The sequence below is a fragment of the Budorcas taxicolor genome, chromosome 8 (assembly GCF_023091745.1).
Source record: "Budorcas taxicolor isolate Tak-1 chromosome 8, Takin1.1, whole genome shotgun sequence".
Taxonomy (NCBI): domain Eukaryota; kingdom Metazoa; phylum Chordata; class Mammalia; order Artiodactyla; family Bovidae; genus Budorcas; species Budorcas taxicolor.
In genome coordinates this window covers 113,693,770-113,713,732 of record NC_068917.1, presented here as the reverse complement: position 1 = coordinate 113,713,732, position 19,963 = coordinate 113,693,770, and the positions used below count along the sequence as shown (strand labels likewise).

The following is a 19,963-nucleotide window of genomic DNA, read 5'->3' as shown; positions in this document are numbered from 1 at the left end:
TGGGCTTTTTTAACAAAATGATACAGAGACTCTGGACTCTATTGCAGTCCTCTGAAGAGCTTTCATCTTGGATTGCACTTAATCAATCCCAAATTTTGAAATCTCAGTCCAGTTCTTTTAACCTTAGCTAGGATGCTTGGAGACTGTGCTGTGCATAATTCAAGGGTTGGCCAGGTTGGAGCAAAGTTTATACACAACCTGGAGCTCCTTCATTTTTCCACTGTGGTGGCTGCGCTATACTTTGTCCCTGGGTTCTTCAAGCCAATCAGTTCAGTTCAGTTCAGCCGCTCAGTCGTGTCCCACTCTTTGCGACCCCATGAAGCGCAGCACGCCAGGCCTCCCTGTCCATCACCATCTCCCAGAGTTCACTCAGACTCACATCCATCGAGTCCGTGATGCCATCCAGCCATCTCATACTCTGTCGTCCCCTTCTCCTCCTGCCCCCAATCCCTCCCAGCATCAGAGTCTTTTCCAGTGAGTCAACTCTTCACATGAGGTGGCCAAAGTACTGAAGCGTCAGCTTTAGCATCATTCCTTCCAAAGAAATCCCAGGGGTGATCTCCTTCAGAATGGACTGCTTGGATCTCCTTGCAGTCCAAGGGACCCTCAAGAGTCTTCTCCAACACCACAGTTCAAAAGCATCAATTCTTTGGCACTCAGCCTTCTTCACAGTCCAACTCTCACATCCATACATGACCACAGGAAAAACCATAGCCTTGACTAGATGAACCTTAGTCAGCAAAGTAATGTCTCTGCTTTTGAATATGCTATCTAGGTTGGTCATAACTTTTCTTCCAAGGAGTAAGCGTCTTTTAATTTCCTGGCTGCAGTCACCATCTGCAGTGATTTTGCAGCCCCCAAAAATAAAGCCTGACACTGTTTCCACTGTTTCCCCATCTATTTCCCATGAAGTGATGGGACCTGATGCCATGATCTTCGTTTTCTGAATGTTGAGCTTTAAGCCAACTTTTTCGCTCTCCTCTTTCACTTTCATCAAGAGGCTTTTTAGTTCCTCTTCACTTTCTGCCATAAGGGTGGTGTCATCTGCATATCTGAGGTTACTGATATTTCTCCTGGAAATCTTGATTCCAGCTTGTGTTTCTTCCAGTCCAGCATTTCTCATGATGTACGCTGCATAGAAGTTAAATAAGCAGGGTGACAATATACAGCCTTGACGTCCTCCTTTTCCTATTTGGAACCAGTCTGTTGTTCCATGTCCAGTTCTAACTGTTGCTTCCTGACCTGCATACAGATTTCTCAAGAGGCAGGTTAGGTGGTCTTGTATTCCCATCTCTTTCAGAATTCTCCACAGTGTATTGTGATTCACACAGTCAAAGGTTTTGGCATAGTCAATAAAGCAGAAATAGATATTTTTCTGGAACTCTCTTGCTTTTTCCATGATCCAGCGGATGTTGGCAATTTGATCTCTGGTTCCTCTGCCTTTTCTAAAACCAGCTTGAACATCAGGGAGTTCACAGTTCCCATATTGCTGAAGCCTGGCTTGGAGAATTTTGAGCATTACTTTACTAGCATGTGAGATGAGTGCAATTGTGTGGTAGTTTGAGAATTCTTTGGCCTTGCCTTTCTTTGTGTAAGATGGCCAATAAGCTGAACCTTCTCAAGGGACTTGCCCATGAATGTCCAGGAGTTTCCAGTGGAGCTGTGGGTCGGCGGTGGCCTGCTGCAGGGCTGGGGCACTGAGTGCAGCAGTGTATGCATGGGACCTCTTGATGGAGGTGGCCACTATCTTCACTATCTCCATCATAGTTTGGCCTCAGGTCAAATAACAGGGAGGGAATGCAGCCCCGCCCATCAACAGAAAATTGGATTAAAGATTGAGCTGGTTTTAGAAAAGGCAGAGGAACCAGAGATCAAATTGCCAACATCCACTGGATCATGGAAAAAGCAAGAGAGTTCTAGAAAAACATCTATTTCTGCTTTATTGACTATGCCAAAACCTTTGACTGTGTGAATCACAATACACTGTGGAGAATTCTGAAAGAGATGGGAATACAAGACCACCTAACCTGCCTCTTGAGAAATCTGTATGCAGGTCAGGAAGCAACAGTTAGAACTGGACATGGAACAACAGACTGGTTCCAAATAGGAAAAGGAGGACGTCAAGGCTGTATATTGTCACCCTGCTTATTTAACTTCTATGCAGAGTACATCATAAGAAGTGCTGGGCTGGAAGAAGCACAAGCTGGAATCAAGATTGCCAGGAGAAATATCAGTAACCTCAGATATGCAGATGACACCACCCTTATGGCAGAAAGTGAAGAGGAGCTAAAGAGCCACTTGATGAAAGTGAAAGAGGAGAGTGAAAAAGTTGGCTTAAAGCTCAACATTCAGAAAATGAAGATCATGGCATCTGGTCCCATCACTTCATGGGAAACAGATGGGGAAACAGTGGAAACAGTGTCAGGCTTTATTTTTGGGGGCTGCAAAATCACTGCAGATGGTGACTGCAGCCAGGAAATTAAAAGACGCTTACCCCTTGGAAGGAAAGTTATGACCAACCTACAGAGCATATTCAAAAGTAGAGACATTACTTTGCCGACTAAGATCCATCTAATCAAGGCTATGGTTTTTCCTGTGGTCATGTATGGATGTGAGAGTTGGACTGTGAAGAAGGCTGAGCGCCAAAGAATTGATGCTTTTGAACTGTGGTGTTGGAGAAGACTCTTGAGGGTCCCTTGGACTGCAAGGAGATCCAAGCAGTCCATTCTGAAGGAGATCACCCCTGGGATTTCTTTGGAAGGAATGATGCTAAAGCTGACGCTTCAGTACTTTGGCCACCTCATGTGAAGAGTTGACTCACTGGAAAAGACTCTGATGCTGGGAGGTATTGGGGGCAGGAGGAGAAGGGGACAACAGAGGACAAGATGGCTGGATGGCATCACAGACTCGATGGATGTGAGTCTGAGTGAACTCTGGGAGTTGGTGATGGACAGGGAGGCCTGGCGTGCTGCGATTCATGGGGTTGCAAAGAGTCGGACACGAATGAGCGACTGAACTGAACTGAGCATGGTCCTGCCTACCAGAATAAGACCGGTTTCCCTCTCAGTTGATCTCTCTCATCAGGAAGCTTCCATAAGCCTCTTATCCTTCTCCATCAGAGGGCAGAAACAAAGAAAACCACAATCACAGAAAACTAACCAATCTGATCACATGGACCACAGCTTGTCTAACTCAATGAAACTATGACCCGTGCTGTGTAGGCCACCCAGGATGGACGGGTCATAGTGGAGAGTTCTGACTAAACGTGGTCCACTGGAGAAGGGAATAGCAAACCACTTCAGTATTCTTGCCTTGAGAGAACCCCATAAACAGTATGAAAATGCAAAAAGATAGGACACTGAAAGATAAACTCCCCGGGTTGGTGGTGCCCAGTATGCAACTAGAGATCAGCGGAGAAATAACGCCAGAAAGAATGAAGAGACGGAGCCAAAGCAAAAACAATACACAGCTGTGGATGTGCCTGGTGATAGAATTAAAGTCCAATGCTGTAAAGAGCAATATTGCATAGGAACCTGGAATGTTAGGTCCATGAATCAAGGCAAATTGGAAGTGGTCAAACAGGAGATGGCAAGAGTGAATGTCAACATTTTAGGAATCAGTGAACTAAAATGGACTGGGATGGGTGAATTTAACTCAGATGACCATTATATCTAGTACTGTGGGCAGGAATCCCTTAGAAGAAATGGAGTAACCATCATGGTCAACAAGAGTCCGAAATGCAGTACTTGGGTGCAATCTCAAAAACGACAGAATGATCTCTGTTTGTTTTTAAAGCAAACCATTCAATATCACAGTAATCCAAGTCTATACCACGACCAGTAACACTGAAGAAGCTGAAGTTGAACGGTTCTATGAAGACCTACAAGACCTTCTAGAACAACACCCCCAAAAGATGTCCTTTTCATTATAGGGGACTGGAATGCAAAAGTAGGAAGTCAAGAAACACCTGGAGTAACAGGCAAATTTGGCCTTGGAATGCGGAATGAAGCAGGACAAAGTCTAACAGAATTTTGCCAAGAGAAAGCACTGGTTTTAGCAAACATGCTCTTCCAACAACACAAGAGAAGATTCCACACATGGACATCACCAGACGGTCAATAACGAAATCAGATTGATTATATTCTTTGCAGCCAAAGATGGAGAAGCTCTATACAGTCAGCAAAAACAAGACCGGGAGCTGACTGCAGCTCAGATCGTGAACTCTTTATTGCCAAATTCAGACTTAAATTGAAAAAGTAGGGAAAACCCCTAGACCATTCAGGTATGACCTAAATCAAATCCCTTGCAATTATACAGTGGAAGTGACAAATAGATTCAAGAGATTAGATCTCATAGGCAGAGTGCCTGAAGAGCTATGGACGGATGTTCATGACATTGTACAGGAGGCGGTGATCAAGACCGTCCCTAAGAAAAAGAAATGCAAAAATGGTTGTCTGAGGAGGCCTTACAAATAGGTGAAAAAAGAAGAGAAACAAAAGACAAAGGAGAAAAAGAAAGATATACCCATCTAAATGCAGAGTCCCAAAGGATAGCATGGAGAGATAAGAAAGCCTTCCTCAGTGATCAATGCAAACCAATAGAGGAAAACAATGGAATGAAAAGACTAGAGTTCTCTTCAAGAAAATTAGAGACACCAAGGGAACGTTTGAAGAGACTTGAAGAGAACTATAGTCTTTTCATTGTATTGGTTTCTTCTATTGGTTTGCATTGATCGCTGAGGAAGGCTTTCTTATCTCTCCATGCTATCCTTTGGGACTCTGCATTTGAATGGGCATGCCTTTCCTTTTCTCCTTTGCCTTTAGCCCTCAGGTTAAAACTAAAAAATGAGGACCCTTCCCCAATGTCTTCCTTTCTTCTGAGGGTCACCTTCTCTTCCAATAGCTAGTGACTTCAGATAGCTTTTGTGTTTTTCTTAATACATGTTTTGTCTAGAGCTTGTAATTTTATTTTCAGAATAGTTATCTAGTAGGAACTACTTGGCTGTTTCCGAAAGCAGAACCACTGCCAAAGTTTTTGTTTTTTGTTTTTGATAGTTTGTTTCAGTTTCAGAAGTTCTTTTCTTGTCTCATATACTAAGAGTTTTTATGATGAATTCACGTTGAATTATCCAATGTCTCTTCTCATCTGTTCTTCCCTACCCTACCCATGATCTCCTGAGGGAATCATTGGCTTCGGGTGACCCGAAAAGTGCTCTTTTAACTCCTGCCTCAGCCACCCTGGCTGTTGTGTTTCCCAGGAAGATAGTTAAGAGGAAAAACTAACTTGCCATTTTTGAGAAATTCCTCAAAATTAGGTGTTGAATGTTGGTCCTCCTTGTTCACCTGCTTGATTGATTCTGGACCATACAGATTTGTTCTTTGGGGGAAAGATCTGTCAGGTCATTAGATTTTGGAGCGGAGATGGAAGATGCTCACTATTTGAGCTGGAAGTCTGTAGGTATCATTATTCTCCCCATCACAAAGCTGCAGTGGAGGGCCATGTGCTCTGGGCACACAGAAAGTGGCAGAGCCAAGATTTGAACTTAGATCTTCCTGGAGCTACAGTCTGGCTGTATAATGGGATACAAATGGGAAGTTAATGAGAAGCATGATTGGAAAAGCTAGTGGGGACATATTAGTCAGGGCCTTGAATGCCAGGAGATGGAGTTCCAGTCTTTCATAAAACCACTTATTGAACACGAAAGGCTGAGCTGTAAGATACAAAGATGAATAAGATGCACGGCCTACCTGAGCCTGGGCTCCCACTGTCTGTCATAAACGTGTAAAGAGCGGGTGTAACAAGCGCTATCGTGGCAACATGGACAGAGAACTCCAGTAGCGTTACACTCGATTTAGTAGGTAACAGTCTAAGGAAGACTAGACGCTTCTGAGCCAGTGCTGAGCTTTCTGGACATTGTGGCACATTGCTGAATGTGTGTTTGCTCAGTCATGTCTGACTTTTTGTAATGCTATGGACTGTAATCCACCAAGTAGCAACTGGTATGTGTGTTTTAGAAAATCTGAAATGAACTTTCTCTACCGCCTTAGAATATGAGGGATTATTTGACAGGTACCGGGGAGAATTTGTGTCCAGAGGAACATAGTCAGGGCGTGCTTTCCCTATTATAAAGTGTTTTGAAGTCATTGTTCACTGGTGATATTTCAGTTCTGTGTTAAAATGCATCCTGTGGAGGGGATCTGTTCATCGGGAAGCCCAGGCACTGACTCTCAGGGGAGAAGATTCTCCAAGTGTGTGCCCCAGAAAATCGAGGGTTCCTCCAACCACTTGGTGACCTTCACCGTGCTTCCTCTGGAAATCGGCCTCCACAACCTCAGCTTCTCACTGGAGACTTCGGTTGGAAATGAAATCTTAGTAAAAACACTACGAGTGGTGGTAAGAAAAAGATTCTTTTTAAAAATTCTTTCATAAATACTTTTTTCTTTCTGGAAAAAGAAGTTATTAGCAACTCATGTTTAAATGATTCAGAAAGAGAGACAGAAAGAGAAAGTGATAACAAACATAATAAAATGTTAACATGTCAGGGAATCTGGGTGGAGGCTATCTCAGATATTTTTGGACTGCTCTTATAACTTTTAAGTCTGAAATTATGCTTTTAAAATTTAAATAAAACAATGATACTTGTTCGCTGTAGAACGTATGAAATACCAAAAAACTACAGAGAAGAAAATTAAAATCACCAATAACCCCTACAACCAGAAATATCTAATTTTAACATTTTGGTATTTCATTTTTTGAAGTATTTTTTCCCCCAACGCTTTTGGAAAATGTTTTGAAATCTGTGCCAGACATTATGCTAAGTACTGGAGCTACAGCAATAACTAAGACAGGACTTACGAATTTATAGTTTAAAATGTATAGTCAAGAAAAGTTTCCATTTTGTAAATGAGTAAACAGGTTAAAAAGGGGAAGAAAACTGTCATTTCTTAAATGCTATCATTCCTTAAAAGCTATCATTCTTAAATGCTGTCAATTCACATGTTCTCATGTTATTCTTGACAAAAATCTTAAGGACACAACTGGGCCTTCCTAGGTCTTCATTCCCTGAGTTCTGTTTTCAGTCGTGAAATTGACTTCAGTGAGCACACATCGGCTTATTGTGTGCAAGGCATGTTCTGTGTTCTGTGCATCTTTGCGTGGTGTTCCACACACAGATTCTGGAGCCACGCTGCCTGAGCTCGAATCCAGGCTCCACTACCTCCTAGCAGTGTGACATCGGATAAGTTTCTTGACCTCTCTGGTTGTCGATTTCCTCATATGTCATGTGGGAGTAATAATAGCGCTTACTTCATGGAGTATTTTTGAGGTTGGATGAGCTAATACATACAGAGCACTCAGATCAGTTACCTGACCATAGAATCCCTTCTATTTCAGTGTTTGCTCTGCTCATCATGCACATAGCCAGAAAATTTTGTTCCTGGATGTATGCATATAAGTATTAAAACGTATTTTGCCTTGTCCAAAAATCAATCAACAAAAAAAAAATTTAATTGGAAAAGTAGTCACATTGACCCAAGCATTCAAGTCATATAAATTTAGTTATGTTCTTAACTGGATGTTTTTTGCCTTTATTTTAGCCAGAAGGTGTCAAAAGGGAAAGCTACGCTGGTGTTACTCTGGATCCACAGGGTATCTACGGTAGGCAAAATGATTTTGTATTTTATATGCTGTCTTTTGCTCAAGAGAGATGTGCAACCTGAAACATTATTTTAAAAAATGTTAATTGTGTAGAATCAGAAACACCCGCTTCCTCGTTCACTGTCACTTTTGGCAGCGTAGGTTAGCATCTCGATGGGCTTAGAGGAAAGAAAACCCCAGTAGCTGCGCTTTTGTTTTGCTTTTGGCCACACTCGGCTGGGTTTGGAGATCTTACTTCCCCGACTAGGGATCAAACCCAGGCAGTGAGAGTACCAACCCCCAACCACTGGCCTGCCAGGGAATTCCCCAGATAACCCCGTAAGTTTCAAACGCAAAACATCGAAATAGTGTCAGTAGCCTCGCTTCCCTTATATATCAGTCATTTTATCCTTCATTATGATATTTTCTTATAGAACCATCAATCTAATGAACAATCTAAGAAAAAGGCATTTACGTTCTTAAATTTAACACGCTTATCTGAAAACACAGTAATGCTGATTACTTAAGAAAGCCATTCCTCATTGTTCCTGCTTCCTTGCTTCCCCTCCAACTAAGATATTCTAAATGAAAGTTAGAATTGTGCAAGCATTTGAGCACTTAATCAAAGCCTAAATACTCACGTATTTATGAAATTTAGAATGTTCTCAGTTAGCAGTTCTTTTCACCAAAAAAGACAGACTGCTGTAGTTCTTAATAAATAGTTAAAATTTGCCTATTATTGCATTGTATCATTTTTCTTTTCTTTCAGGGATACAGTAATGGGGGTTGGGGGGGGAGTTTGTTTGTTTTTTTAAAATAAATCAAGACCACTATACTTAGAGTGATATTTCCTCTGGCAAAGCGAAGAATTAATATTTACATTTCACATCAGCCCAAACTGAATAAGGTTGACTTCATGCAAACTTTTCTCTAATTTTATCTCCACACAAATTTCCTTCCACCCTGTGAAGGATCTATGGGGAGAGTTGCTGGGGGGGCAGGGGGCGGTCGGGAGCGGATTTCTCTCCACACCAGCCTCCTCTGGGAGAACGGAAGGTTAGAGGAGTTCTCTGAGGCCAGATCGCCAGGGACCTGCTGCCTTAGGGCCGTGCCCTGAACGTTCTGAGGTTCTGGCCTCATGCGGTCACGTCACACCTCAGAGCCACTGCTTCCGTTCCCTTCGTTTCCTCTTCACCCTCAAGCCTGCCATTCTCACGTTACTGTAAACAGCTTTCCAAAGCAGCCCTGCCTCACCCCTTCTAGGTCTGAACCTGAGGGCCACAAGATGGCAGTGATCTTTTATCTGGGAGTAGATCTCTCCATCAAAAATCTTGGTTAAAAAAAAGAATCTATGCCTCTTTCCAATCTCGTCATGTGACTTTTTTCGCTCGTTATTTTAGACAACTTAGATTCACGCACCTTTGTTACTTTCCAGAGTGCTAAAAAGGGTAAAGATGAGTATCAGTTCTTTCCAGTTTATTTCGAAGATTGTATTAAACACTTCTAATCTGTATATATTGGAGTTGGTATAAAGAATGAGACTCTATGGGCTTCCCGGGTGGCTCAGCTGTAAAGAATTCACGAGCAATACAGCCGGTGCAGGAGACGTGGGTTCCTTCCCTGGGTTGAGCCTGGAAGCGAGCACGGCAGCCCACTCCAGTATTCTTGCCTGGAGACTCCCAGGGACAGAGGAGCCTGGCGGGCTGCGGTCCCCAGGGCTGCGCAGACGCAACGAGACATGACCCGACTAAGGCGGCTGAGCGCACGTGCACGCGTGATACTTTACAGAGACTTTTGTTTAAAAAAAAAAAAAAAAGGCTAAAAAAATTTGGGGAAAGTAAACAGACAATAACGGTAGAGGAAATCTGAGGAAAACACCAATGAGAGAGGATGAGGCATCAAAACAAATTGCAAAGTCGTAGTAATTAAAATTATGTGACATCAGCTTAAAAAGAGACTAAACACAGAAACTCAAACCACAAGACTAGCCTAGCCTTTGGTTCCTGCTTTCTCTGCCTGACAAGCTCTCTCCCCAGTTCTTATCTTGGATGCAAAGAGTTTAGCTCTTCAGCCCCCTCAGTTCCCAGCACATTGTCACCATCAGTCTGGACAGGGCCCTCCCATGTTTTATTTCCTCATTCCTGACCCCTGCAACCACTTCCCTTTCTTCAAATGCCCCCACTCTGATATGCTTGGTATCTGTCTTTGAGTAGGGAAGTAAGGTTATTTTGTGTGCGTGTGGTTTTTTCCAACATATGAAAGGTGGTGTGCTATAGATCCTGTTCTAGTTTTTAAACTCAGTACTTTGTTTTAAACTAGTGTTTCTATTGCTATGCATACATTTGACTCACTGCTTCTTACACAGTATTTCAGAGTATATTCTGTTACCAAACTCAAGTTCATCTGCTTGCTGCTCAAAAGGCAATATTTTGAGAGGCAAATGTCAACAGAAAGGAAAGATGTTTAATCAGAAAAGCTGGCAATCTGGCAGGAAAGTATACTGATGTCTGAAGACCAACTCCGAAGATTCTGCTCAGCTACGACAGTTTTTTGGGCTTCATAGATGGCTCCGTGGTGAAGAATCTGTCTGCAACGCAGGAGATGCAGGGTCGATCCCTGGGATGGGAAGATTCCCCAGAGAAGGAAATGGCAACCCACTCCAGTGTTCTTTCCTGGAAAATCTCATGGACAGAGGAGCCTGGTGGGCTACAGTCCACAGAGTCTCAAAAGAGTCAGAGTCAGACACAACTTACCTACTAAACAATGGCAGTTTTTAAAGGAGAAGGGGGCAGCGTGTCAGTGAATCATGGAGGCAGGAGGTTGAGTTCTGCATCATTCTCCCCTGTGTGCAGACTGGCTGACTCTTAAGATGTTATCTTGCCCACATCATTTGCCTACGGGATTTCTAAAGCCGCTATTAGATGTAGAGAACTAGTCATTCTTTTAAAAAAAAAAAAAATTGTTTCAGATTGGAGTATAATTGATTAACAATGTGTCAGTTTCAAGTGTACAGCAAAGGGATTCAGTGACACGTATATATGTGTCCCTTCCAAATTATTTTCCCATTTAGGTTATTACAGAATATTGAGTACTCTTGCCTGGAAGATCCCATGGACGGAGGAGCCTAGTGGGCTGCAGTCCATGGGGTTGCTGAGAGTTGGACACGACTCAGTGACTTCACTTTGACTATTCACTTTCATGCATTGGAGAAGGAAATGGCAACCCACTCCAGTGTTCTTGCCTGGAAAATCCCAGGGACGGCGGAGCCTGGTGGGCTGCCATCTATGGGGTTGCACAGAGTCGGACACGACTGAAGCAACGCAGCAGCAGCAGCAGCAGCAGCAGCAGTAGAATATTGAGTGGGAGTTCCCTGTGGAGTGGTCATTCTCTAAACTGCTTAATTCTTCATTCTTGCTTTTTATCCACAGGTTAGGCAAGAATCAAGAGGTTAGGCAAGGCACGGTGTTCATTTAGGAGAGCACAATTTAGGAGTTAGGTTAAGCAGCCTAGTGATCTCATCCCTATAATTGTTGATAGGTTCCTTTAAAGTTAGAGGGGGACAGAAATGGGCAAACAGGGAAAGGGCATAAGAGCTGCTGTCAATTCCCTATGGTCAAATATCATTCCATTTCTGTGCGATCAGGGGTGACGGTCCATCTTCTGTAATCTCTCCATGCTGACACTCTGACCGTATTCTCAGAGTGAAATCTGTCAACAGGAGTCTGTAGCATCTCTGATGACAGTCTTAGCTGCCTGCTTACATATGCGGGCAGAGCAAGCTACAGTTATCTCGATGCACACAAGATATAGTTCATTATGAGCAATAATGTGAATCCCATTCTCTTGAAGCCAGATTTTAGAATTGTGCCGGACATTCAAGACTGCTCAAGGTGGAGCTGCTTAGGTCACGGCTACAATCTGGCCATCACAGTATTTTTCCCCCCTGGTCCTAGTTACAGTATCTGTAAAACAGTTCAGGAACGTGCACCAGACGCTTAGTCTGTGACCATTGTCTTAATCATCAACTACTTTTTGTACTTAGTTGGGAGCGGGGGGGCTGCAGGGTTCTGCTTGGCTCTGATTCCACCACCATTTCGCTTACCCACTTCCTACTGACAGATTCCCCGCTACCATCGACAGTGCTGCAGTGAACATCCCTTTTCACCTCCCTTTACACATCTGTGTGGGCATCTATCTGGTCTGTTTCTCAGCGTTGAGCTGCTGGGTCAAAGGGCATATGCATGTTGAATATCATTTACTTCTGACACACTGCTCCTCAGAATGGCTCTACTTTTTACACCTCCACCAGCACTGCGGGAGGATTCTTCTCATTCCACGCCCACTCACCTCTAAAATGTGCCAGTTTTGAGGGGCATAAAGCAGTATCTCATTATTGTTTTATCTGTAACTCTTCTGAATACGATGATATCTAAACATCTATTCAAATGCTTGCTGGCCGTTTGGGCTTCCCATCTGTGAATCGCCTATTCCTATCTTCTGCATTTTCTCTATTTTCCACTTGGGTTTTCCTATTTCTTGCTGGTGTTTGTCCCCAGTGTGCTTCTTTGAGCAGTAATGATCTTCAGTGGGTTTTGAACAGGAATCCTTTATCCTGATATAGTCAGATTCATTATAATTTCACTTCACAGGTATATATCTTAGTTCACAAAAACATTGTTGTATATTTTGTCCCCTGGGTTTTACAGATCTAACTTTTACATGCTTTAATATCTCTGGAATCTGCCTTTATATGTGAGGCCTTGGTGGATCGTTTCATGATCTCTAGCAGGAGTAAAATTGACTTCCCTAATATTTAGCTTTCTCTTCTGTACCTTTTCCATTTGGTAGAAGAGTTGCTAATGAGAATTGAAATAGTCAAGGGCAGATATCAATGGAAAAAAATCATGGAGAATCAAAATTTAGATAACCTCAAAACAACCTACTGTCAAAAGTACTGTAAAAGGAGCTCAAACTCTTTGCCAGGCTCTTTGTTCCTATTATTTTTATCTTCACAAAAACCCTTTTAGGAAAATATTATTACTTCTGTTTAACTGGTGAGCAACCCAAGGCATAGAAAGGCTCTGTCTTGCCCTGTGTCACATTCTGGAATAAGCTCTTTCTGAACTCAATGCTGTTTCAACCACAGTGAGATACTCTCAAATGCCCTCCACTCAGTTTTACCTTAACATTATATCCTTGGCATTTATTAAAGGTTAAAACTTACCTGAAGAACACTCCTGTTCTTGTCTCTTTTGCCAGGTAGTTCGGCTATTAAATTATAAAATGGCACTGTATTTTCTTTAGCATCTGCCCTGTGCCAGGGCCTAAGTGCTTGGGACTGTAGCATTCACGATGGTCCCTGCCCTCAGACTGCTTTCTTAGCAGGACGATAGGAGAAGTCTCTTTGCGGTGACTACTGAGGGCTCTGCAGTAAAACCTCCTGCGTTCAGACGCAGCTTCATCTGTGCCAGCTCTGTGACCTTGAGCAACTTGCTTTCTAAGCCTCATTTTCTCATCCACAAAATTCAAAGAATAAGAATAGACCCGGTACACAGGGTTGCTGTGAGGATCCATTACAATAACGCATACAAAGAGCTCAGTAGTGTGCTTGGTACTCTATCTGAAGAATGATAAACACTATCATTTTAATGAGACAAAGCCACTGATGGCAGTAGAAACTGCTCTGACACAGGCATGCTTAAACTTGGGGGCTGCCGGGCGGCTCAGACAGTAGGGAATCTGCCTGCCACACAGGAGACTGGGATTTGATCCCAGGCTGGGGAAGACCCCCTGGAGAAGGAAATGGCTACCCACTCCAGTATTCTTCCTTTTTTTTTAATTTATTTTTTTAATTGAAGGATAATTGCTTTACAGAATTTTGTTGTTTTCTGTCAAAGCTCAGCATGAATCAGCCATAGGTATTACCTGGGAAATCTCACAGACAGAGGAGCCTGGAGGGCTACAGTCCACAGAGTAGCAAAGAGTCAGACACGACAGAAGCGACTAAAAAAAGAAAACTGTACAGAGAGAAAAAGTGTCTAAGTTAGATGGAGAGGAAAAGGTGGAAAGGATTTCAGGGCATGCTTCCCAATGGAGTTAATCTTCACATTTCCTTGACTAAGGATTATATGTTAGTTATTTTTAGATTTCAGTTCCTAGAACAATTTTCTCTTTGGACAAAATGGCATGCTCCCTCTTACTGGTGAATAAGATTTACATAACCTATTTATTTCCTATCCTGTAATGACCAGGAAGTTTGAAGTCAACTTTAATGCTTTATTTAATGAGATTACGTAAGCCTAGGGTTTGATCAAAATCTTTGATTATTTTTAACTTCCCTTTTAAATTTTAATACTATGATTATAAAAGAGTCTATTTTTTTTTTCAGGCATCATTAGTAGGCGAAAGGAGTTCCCATACAGGATACCATTAAATATGGTTCCCAAAACAAAAGTCAAAAGAACTGTGAGTATAAAAGGTAAATTAACCAGAGCCATTTTTATTTCTTATTTCACTGTGTTTCAAACAAAAGTCAAGGATTCTCATGATTTTCCCATTTCTCCTCTTCTCTACCCAGTTGTATGTCCAGTGGGGGACTCTGGGAGCGCCCTGCTCCTGCCCTCACCTTCACGTCCTCAACCACTCTTTCAGCTCTTGGTTTAATGGAGATTTTCAGGCTTGATTTAATGGAGATTCGTGCTCCCGTGACGGAGGGTGGGGGCTGTCACTGGCCCGAAGACTTCTCTAAAATGAGAGTGCAGCTGTGTCCAGATTTAAAGACTTTCTATGATCCAAGTGGGCAGTCGTAGTCCAGAAACAGTTGCATGCCCTGCAAATGGCCCAGGAAAGCAGCTCTGGGGCCATTTGTAGAACTGGTGTCTTTAGTGGGCTTTATCACTGCAGATGGTGATTGCAGCCATGAAATTAAAAGATGCTTACTCCTTGGAAGGCAAGTTATGACCAACCTAGATAGTATATTCAAAAGCAGAGACATTACTTTGCCGACTAAGGTCCGCCTAGTCAAGGCTATGGTTTTTCCAGTGGTCATGTATGAATGTGAGAGTTGGACTGTGAAGAAGGCTGAGCACCGAAGAATTGATGCTTTTGAACTGTGGTGTTGGAGAAGACTCTTGAGAGTCCCTTGGACTGCAAGGAGATCCAACCAGTCCATTCTGAAGGAGATCAACCCTGGGATTTCTTTGGAGGGAATGATGCTAAAGCTGAAGCTCCAGTACTTTGGCCACCTCATGTGAAGAGTTGACTCATTGGAAAAGATTCTGATGCTGGGAGGGATTGGGGGCAGGAGGAGAAGGGGACGACAGAGTATGAGATGGCTGGATGGCATCACCGACTCGATGGACGTGAGTCTGAGTGAACTCCGGGAGATGGTGATGAACAGGGAGGCCTGGCGTGCTGCGCTTCATGGGGTCGCAAAGAGTGGGACACGACTGAGCGACTGAACTGAACTGAACTGATCCCTGGCCTCTAGCCTTTAAAAATTCAGGGACTTATCATCACAATAATAGAACGTCCTGACTACGTTTTATCTCAGATGAAAGCTTGGAATCACAGAATGTTAGTACTGGAAAGGACCTTTCTAAGCATGCCCCGCCCTGTTGTTGGATATACAAGAGAGTGGTTTTCCCAGGTCTCACGATGAGATACGGACAGAGCCCTCACGGAGTGTCCACAGCTCAGACTCTTGGCTTTGCACTGGGGAAACGATCGAATCCTAGGGTTTACAACAGCTAAAGCTATCACGCTGAATGGCAACTAACTTGCCTTTTCCAGTATGCTATAATCTGCCCACTGTATTAGACCACCTTACGTCCACGTTCCAGTGGTATGTTTAGGCCTGGTGTTTCTTTAAATACAACTTTCTAATCAGATATTTTTCCCTCTCCCCAGTTCTGAGAAGAAATTCAACTGCTTAGATTAAAAAGGAAAGAATAAGGATGGTTGCTCTTATCACCACTGAAAATATACTCAGAAGCTGATAAAAACTGAGTGTATCTACTTTGATTCCTTTGTTTGTGTGCTTGTTTGTTTCAGGCCTGCTTATAGGCGAGGTCATGTCTGCAGTTCTGAGTGAGGAAGGCATTAATAGTCTTACCCACCTCCCCAAAGGGAATGCAGAGGCGGAACTGATGAGCGCTGTCCCAGTATTCTATGTTTATCACTACCTGGAAGCAGGACATAATTGGAACATCTTTTCTATGAACTCATCAACTCAAAAACAGAACCTGAAGACAAAATTAAAAGAAGGTAAAAGAAAATCTGTTTCACATATTGTACATTAAAATCTTGTGGTTTTTTTAAGCTAAAAGTTTGATTAAACTAATATTTAGGTTATGAATTACACAAAACCTTAGTTGTAAAAACATTTCCGCCAAAAATAAAAATAAAAAATCATGACGTGGGCCCTATTACACAAATAAATACTGTTTGCTGGAGCGTTTTGGCTCAACTCACTGAAACGCCTGGCTGAGAGACAAGACACCTGCATTCCAAACTCTACAGAGCATTCCTTCCTTCTTGAATGAGCTCAGAATGTTCTGCTTGATAATTCCCAGTTCAAGCGATGCACGCACTTCCTTCGAGAAGTTCAGTGTTGGCCACAGAGCATATGTTCGCTGCCCAACACCAGAGGAAGCTTACCTTTCCCGGGGGCTCATGCTGCGCTGAGTAGAGACGGGGGTCACTGAAGCACTCTGTTCTTTCCCTGATGCCTCTTAGGGATGGTGAGCATCATGTCCTTCAGAAATGCTGACTATTCCTACAGCATGTGGAAGGGCGGAGGCGCTAGCACCTGGTAAGTAGAAAGTTTTGGCTTGTATCTTCACATAGTAGTGAACTGAAGACCAACAACTTTAATGGGCGCTCCACCCAGCGGCTCAGGCCGAAATGCCTAGTCATCTTTCACCTGCAAGCCCCAGCTGACCTAGCAAATACTCTTGGCTGCACCTCCAAAGTACATCTTGAACCTGACTGCTGTTGTCTGGTTTAGTCACTAGCTCCCGTCAGACTCTCTGTGAGCCCAGGGACTGGAGCCCACCAGGCTCCTCTGTCCATGGGATTTCCCAGGCAAGAACACTGGAGTGGGCTGCCATGCCCTTCTCCAGAGGGTCTTTCTGAATCAGGGATAGAACCCGAGTCTCCTACATTGGCAGGGGGGTTCTTTACCTCAGAGCCGCCATGGAAGCCCTGAGCTTGACTGCTTCTCAGTAACACCACACACCACCCGGTCCAGGCCATGCTCAGCTCTGATGTGGGTTATGACCCTAGCACCAACACACCACCTGGGTCCAGGCCATGCTCAGCTCTGACGTGGGTTATGACCCTAGCACCAACACACCACCTGGGTCCAGGCCATGCTCAGCTCTGACGTGGGTTATGACCCTAGCCCCCTCTGGTCTTTCAGCCTCAACCCTGCCTCCTCTTCACTCTGCACTCTGCACTCAGCACAGCAGCCAGAGGGAATCTGTTAGACCGTAAGTTTGGCCACATCACTCAAAACCGTTCAGAAGTGTCCCGTCTTACCCAGAGTAAAAACCAGACTTCTTGCAATGATCTACAAGACCTTACATGACCCAGCGGCCCCCGCGACTCTCTGTCACCCCGCCCGAGCCCCACTGGCCTTCTTGCTGTTCCTGAACATGCTGACCACGCCTCCACCTCAGAGCCCTCGCGCTGACCGTGCCCTGTTCGGTCTCTTCTGGGGGACACGCTCCCCCAGGTGCCAGCGAGGCAGGCCCCCTCCTCCCCCTCAAGCCTTTACCAAAAGTCACCTCCTCAGTGAGGGCTCCAGTAATCGTCCATCTAAAATTACATCCCACTCCAGTACCTCATATCCTTCTCCACACCTTTACTTTTTCCTATCCTCCTAAAAATGTATCCCTAACATTCTCCTTATCTCAGTTACTGTCTGGTCACTAGAATGTTAGTTCCACAGAGGCAGTTTGAAGTATTCCTAGTGCCTGGTATTGTAGGTGCTGAGTAAGTACTTATTCAGTGAGGCACGATACCTTCCAAAATTCTGATGGTTTGAGGGAAAGACAGTCTCAATTAATAAATCTGAATTGTTTTTGTTGTTGCTATTCAATTGCTAAGTCATGTCCAACTCTTGGGGACCCTATGAACTGCAGCGCTCCAGGCTTCTCTGTCCTTCACTATCTCCTGGAATTTGCTGAAATTCATGTCCACTGAGTTGGTGATGCTAATTATCTCATCCTCTGCTGCACCCTTCTCCTTTTGTCTTCAATTTTTCCTAGCCTCAGGGTCTTTTCCAGCGAGTTGGCTCTTCACATCAGGTGGCCAAAATATTGGAGTGTCAGCTTCAGCATCAGTCCTTCCAATGAACACCCAGGGTTGATCTCCTTTAGGATGGACTGGTTGGATCTCCTTGCAGTCCAAGGGACTCTCAAGAGTCTTCTCCAACACCACAGTTCAAAAGCATCAATTCTTTGGCGCTCAGCTTTCTTCACAGTCCAACTCCCACATCCATACATGACCACAGGAAAAACCATAGCCTTGACTAGACGGACCTTTGTTGACAAAGTGATGTCTCTGCTTTTTAATATGCTGTCTAGGTTGGTCATAACTTGCCTTCCAAGGAGTAAGCGTCTTTTAATTTCATGGCTGAAGTCACCATCTGCAGTGATTTTGGAGCCCCCAAAAATAAACTCAGCCACTGCTTCCACTGTTTTCCCATCTATTTCCCATGAAGTGATGGGACCAGATGCCATGATCTTCATTTTCTGAATGTTGAGCTTTAAGCCAACTTTTTCACTCTCCTCTTTCACTTTCATCAAGAGGCTCTTTAGTTCTTCTTCACTTTCTGCCATAAGGGTGGTGTCATCTGCATATCTGAGGTTATTGATATTGCTCCCGGCAATCTTGATTCCAGCTTGTGCTTCTTCCAGTCCAGCATTTCTCATGATGTACTCTGCATAGAAGTTAAATAAGCAGGGTGACAATATACAGCCTTGACGTCCTCCTTTTCCTATTTGGAATCAGTCTGTTGTTCCATGTCCAGTTCTAACTGTTGCTTCCTGACCTGCATACAGGTTTCTCAAGAGGCAGGTCAAATGGTCTGGTATTCCCATCTCTTTCAGAATTTTCCACAGTTTATCGTAATCCACACAGTCAAAGGCTTTGGCATAGTCAGTAAAGCAGAAATAGATGTTTTTCTGGAACTCTCTTGCTTTTTCCATGATCCAGCAGATGTTGGCAATTTGATCTCTGGTTCCTCTGCCTTTTCTAAAACTGGCTTGAACATCTTGAAGTTGACGGTTCACGTATTGCTGAAGCCTGGCTTGGAGAATTTTGAGCATTACTTTACTAGCATGTGAGATGAGTGCAATTGTGCGGTAGTTTGAGCATTCTTTTGCATTTCTTTCCTTTGGAATTGGAATGAAAACTGACCTTTTCCAGTCCTGTGGCCACTGCTGAGTTTTCCAAATTTGCTGGCATATTGAGTCCAGCACTTTCACAGCATCATCTTTTAGGATTTGAAATAGCTCAACTGGAATTCCATCACCTCCACTAGCTTTGTTCGTAGTGATGCTTCCTAAGGCCCACTTGACTTCACATTCCAGGATGTCTGGCTCTAGGTGAGTGATCACATCATTGTGGTTATCTGGGTCGTGAAGATCTTTTTTGTACAGTTCTTCTGTGTATTCTTGCCACCTCGTCTTAATGTCTTCTGCTTCTGTTAAGTCCATACCATTTCTGTCCTTTATTGAGCCCATCTTTGCATGAAATGTTCCCTTGGTGTCTCCAATTTTCTTGAAGCGAGCACTAGTCTTTCCCATTCTGTTGTTTTCCTCTATTACTTTGCATTGATCGCTGAGGAAGGCTTTCTTATCTCTCCTTGGTATTCTTTGGAACTTTGCATTAAAATGGCTGTCTGAGGAGGCCTTAGAAATAGCCATGAAAAGAAGAGAAGCGACAAGCAAAGGAGAAAAGGAAAGATATACCCATTTGAATGTAGACAAAGATATATATATATATATATATATATATATATATATATATATATATATATAAATGGCCAACACCTGAATACCCCAAAAATTTTTTTTTAGAAATACAGCGAAGATAAAAAAAAAAAGTGAAGAGAATAATATTAATTTTAAAAAGAAAAGGGAAAACAAAATTTTAAAGTTAGGGAGAGAGTGAAGCGGTCTGAGTGTGGGGGGTTTCTGGCCCCCAGGCTGCTGAGTGAAGGAATGAGAGAGGAGGAGAGGAGGTGTAAGAGGCACCTGGGGTCGTGAGGTGGATCCCCTCGGACGGTCTCTCCGGGACGTTAGCAGAGACTGCGCTTGCT

General features: G+C 43.5%; 1 protein-coding gene across 1 annotated transcript in view; it reads left to right on the top strand.

Moving 5' to 3' along the window:
* C5 (complement C5) overlaps window positions 1-19,963 on the top strand; it is a 94,066-nt gene that overhangs the window by 44,142 nt on the left and 29,961 nt on the right. Inside the window, exons 21-25 of the mRNA XM_052645117.1 lie at window positions 6,166-6,393; window positions 7,596-7,656; window positions 14,024-14,113; window positions 15,688-15,900; window positions 16,372-16,447. Of these exons, the coding sequence (XP_052501077.1) occupies window positions 6,166-6,393; window positions 7,596-7,656; window positions 14,024-14,113; window positions 15,688-15,900; window positions 16,372-16,447 (668 nt within the window). The remainder of the gene's footprint in view (window positions 1-6,165; window positions 6,394-7,595; window positions 7,657-14,023; window positions 14,114-15,687; window positions 15,901-16,371; window positions 16,448-19,963) is intronic.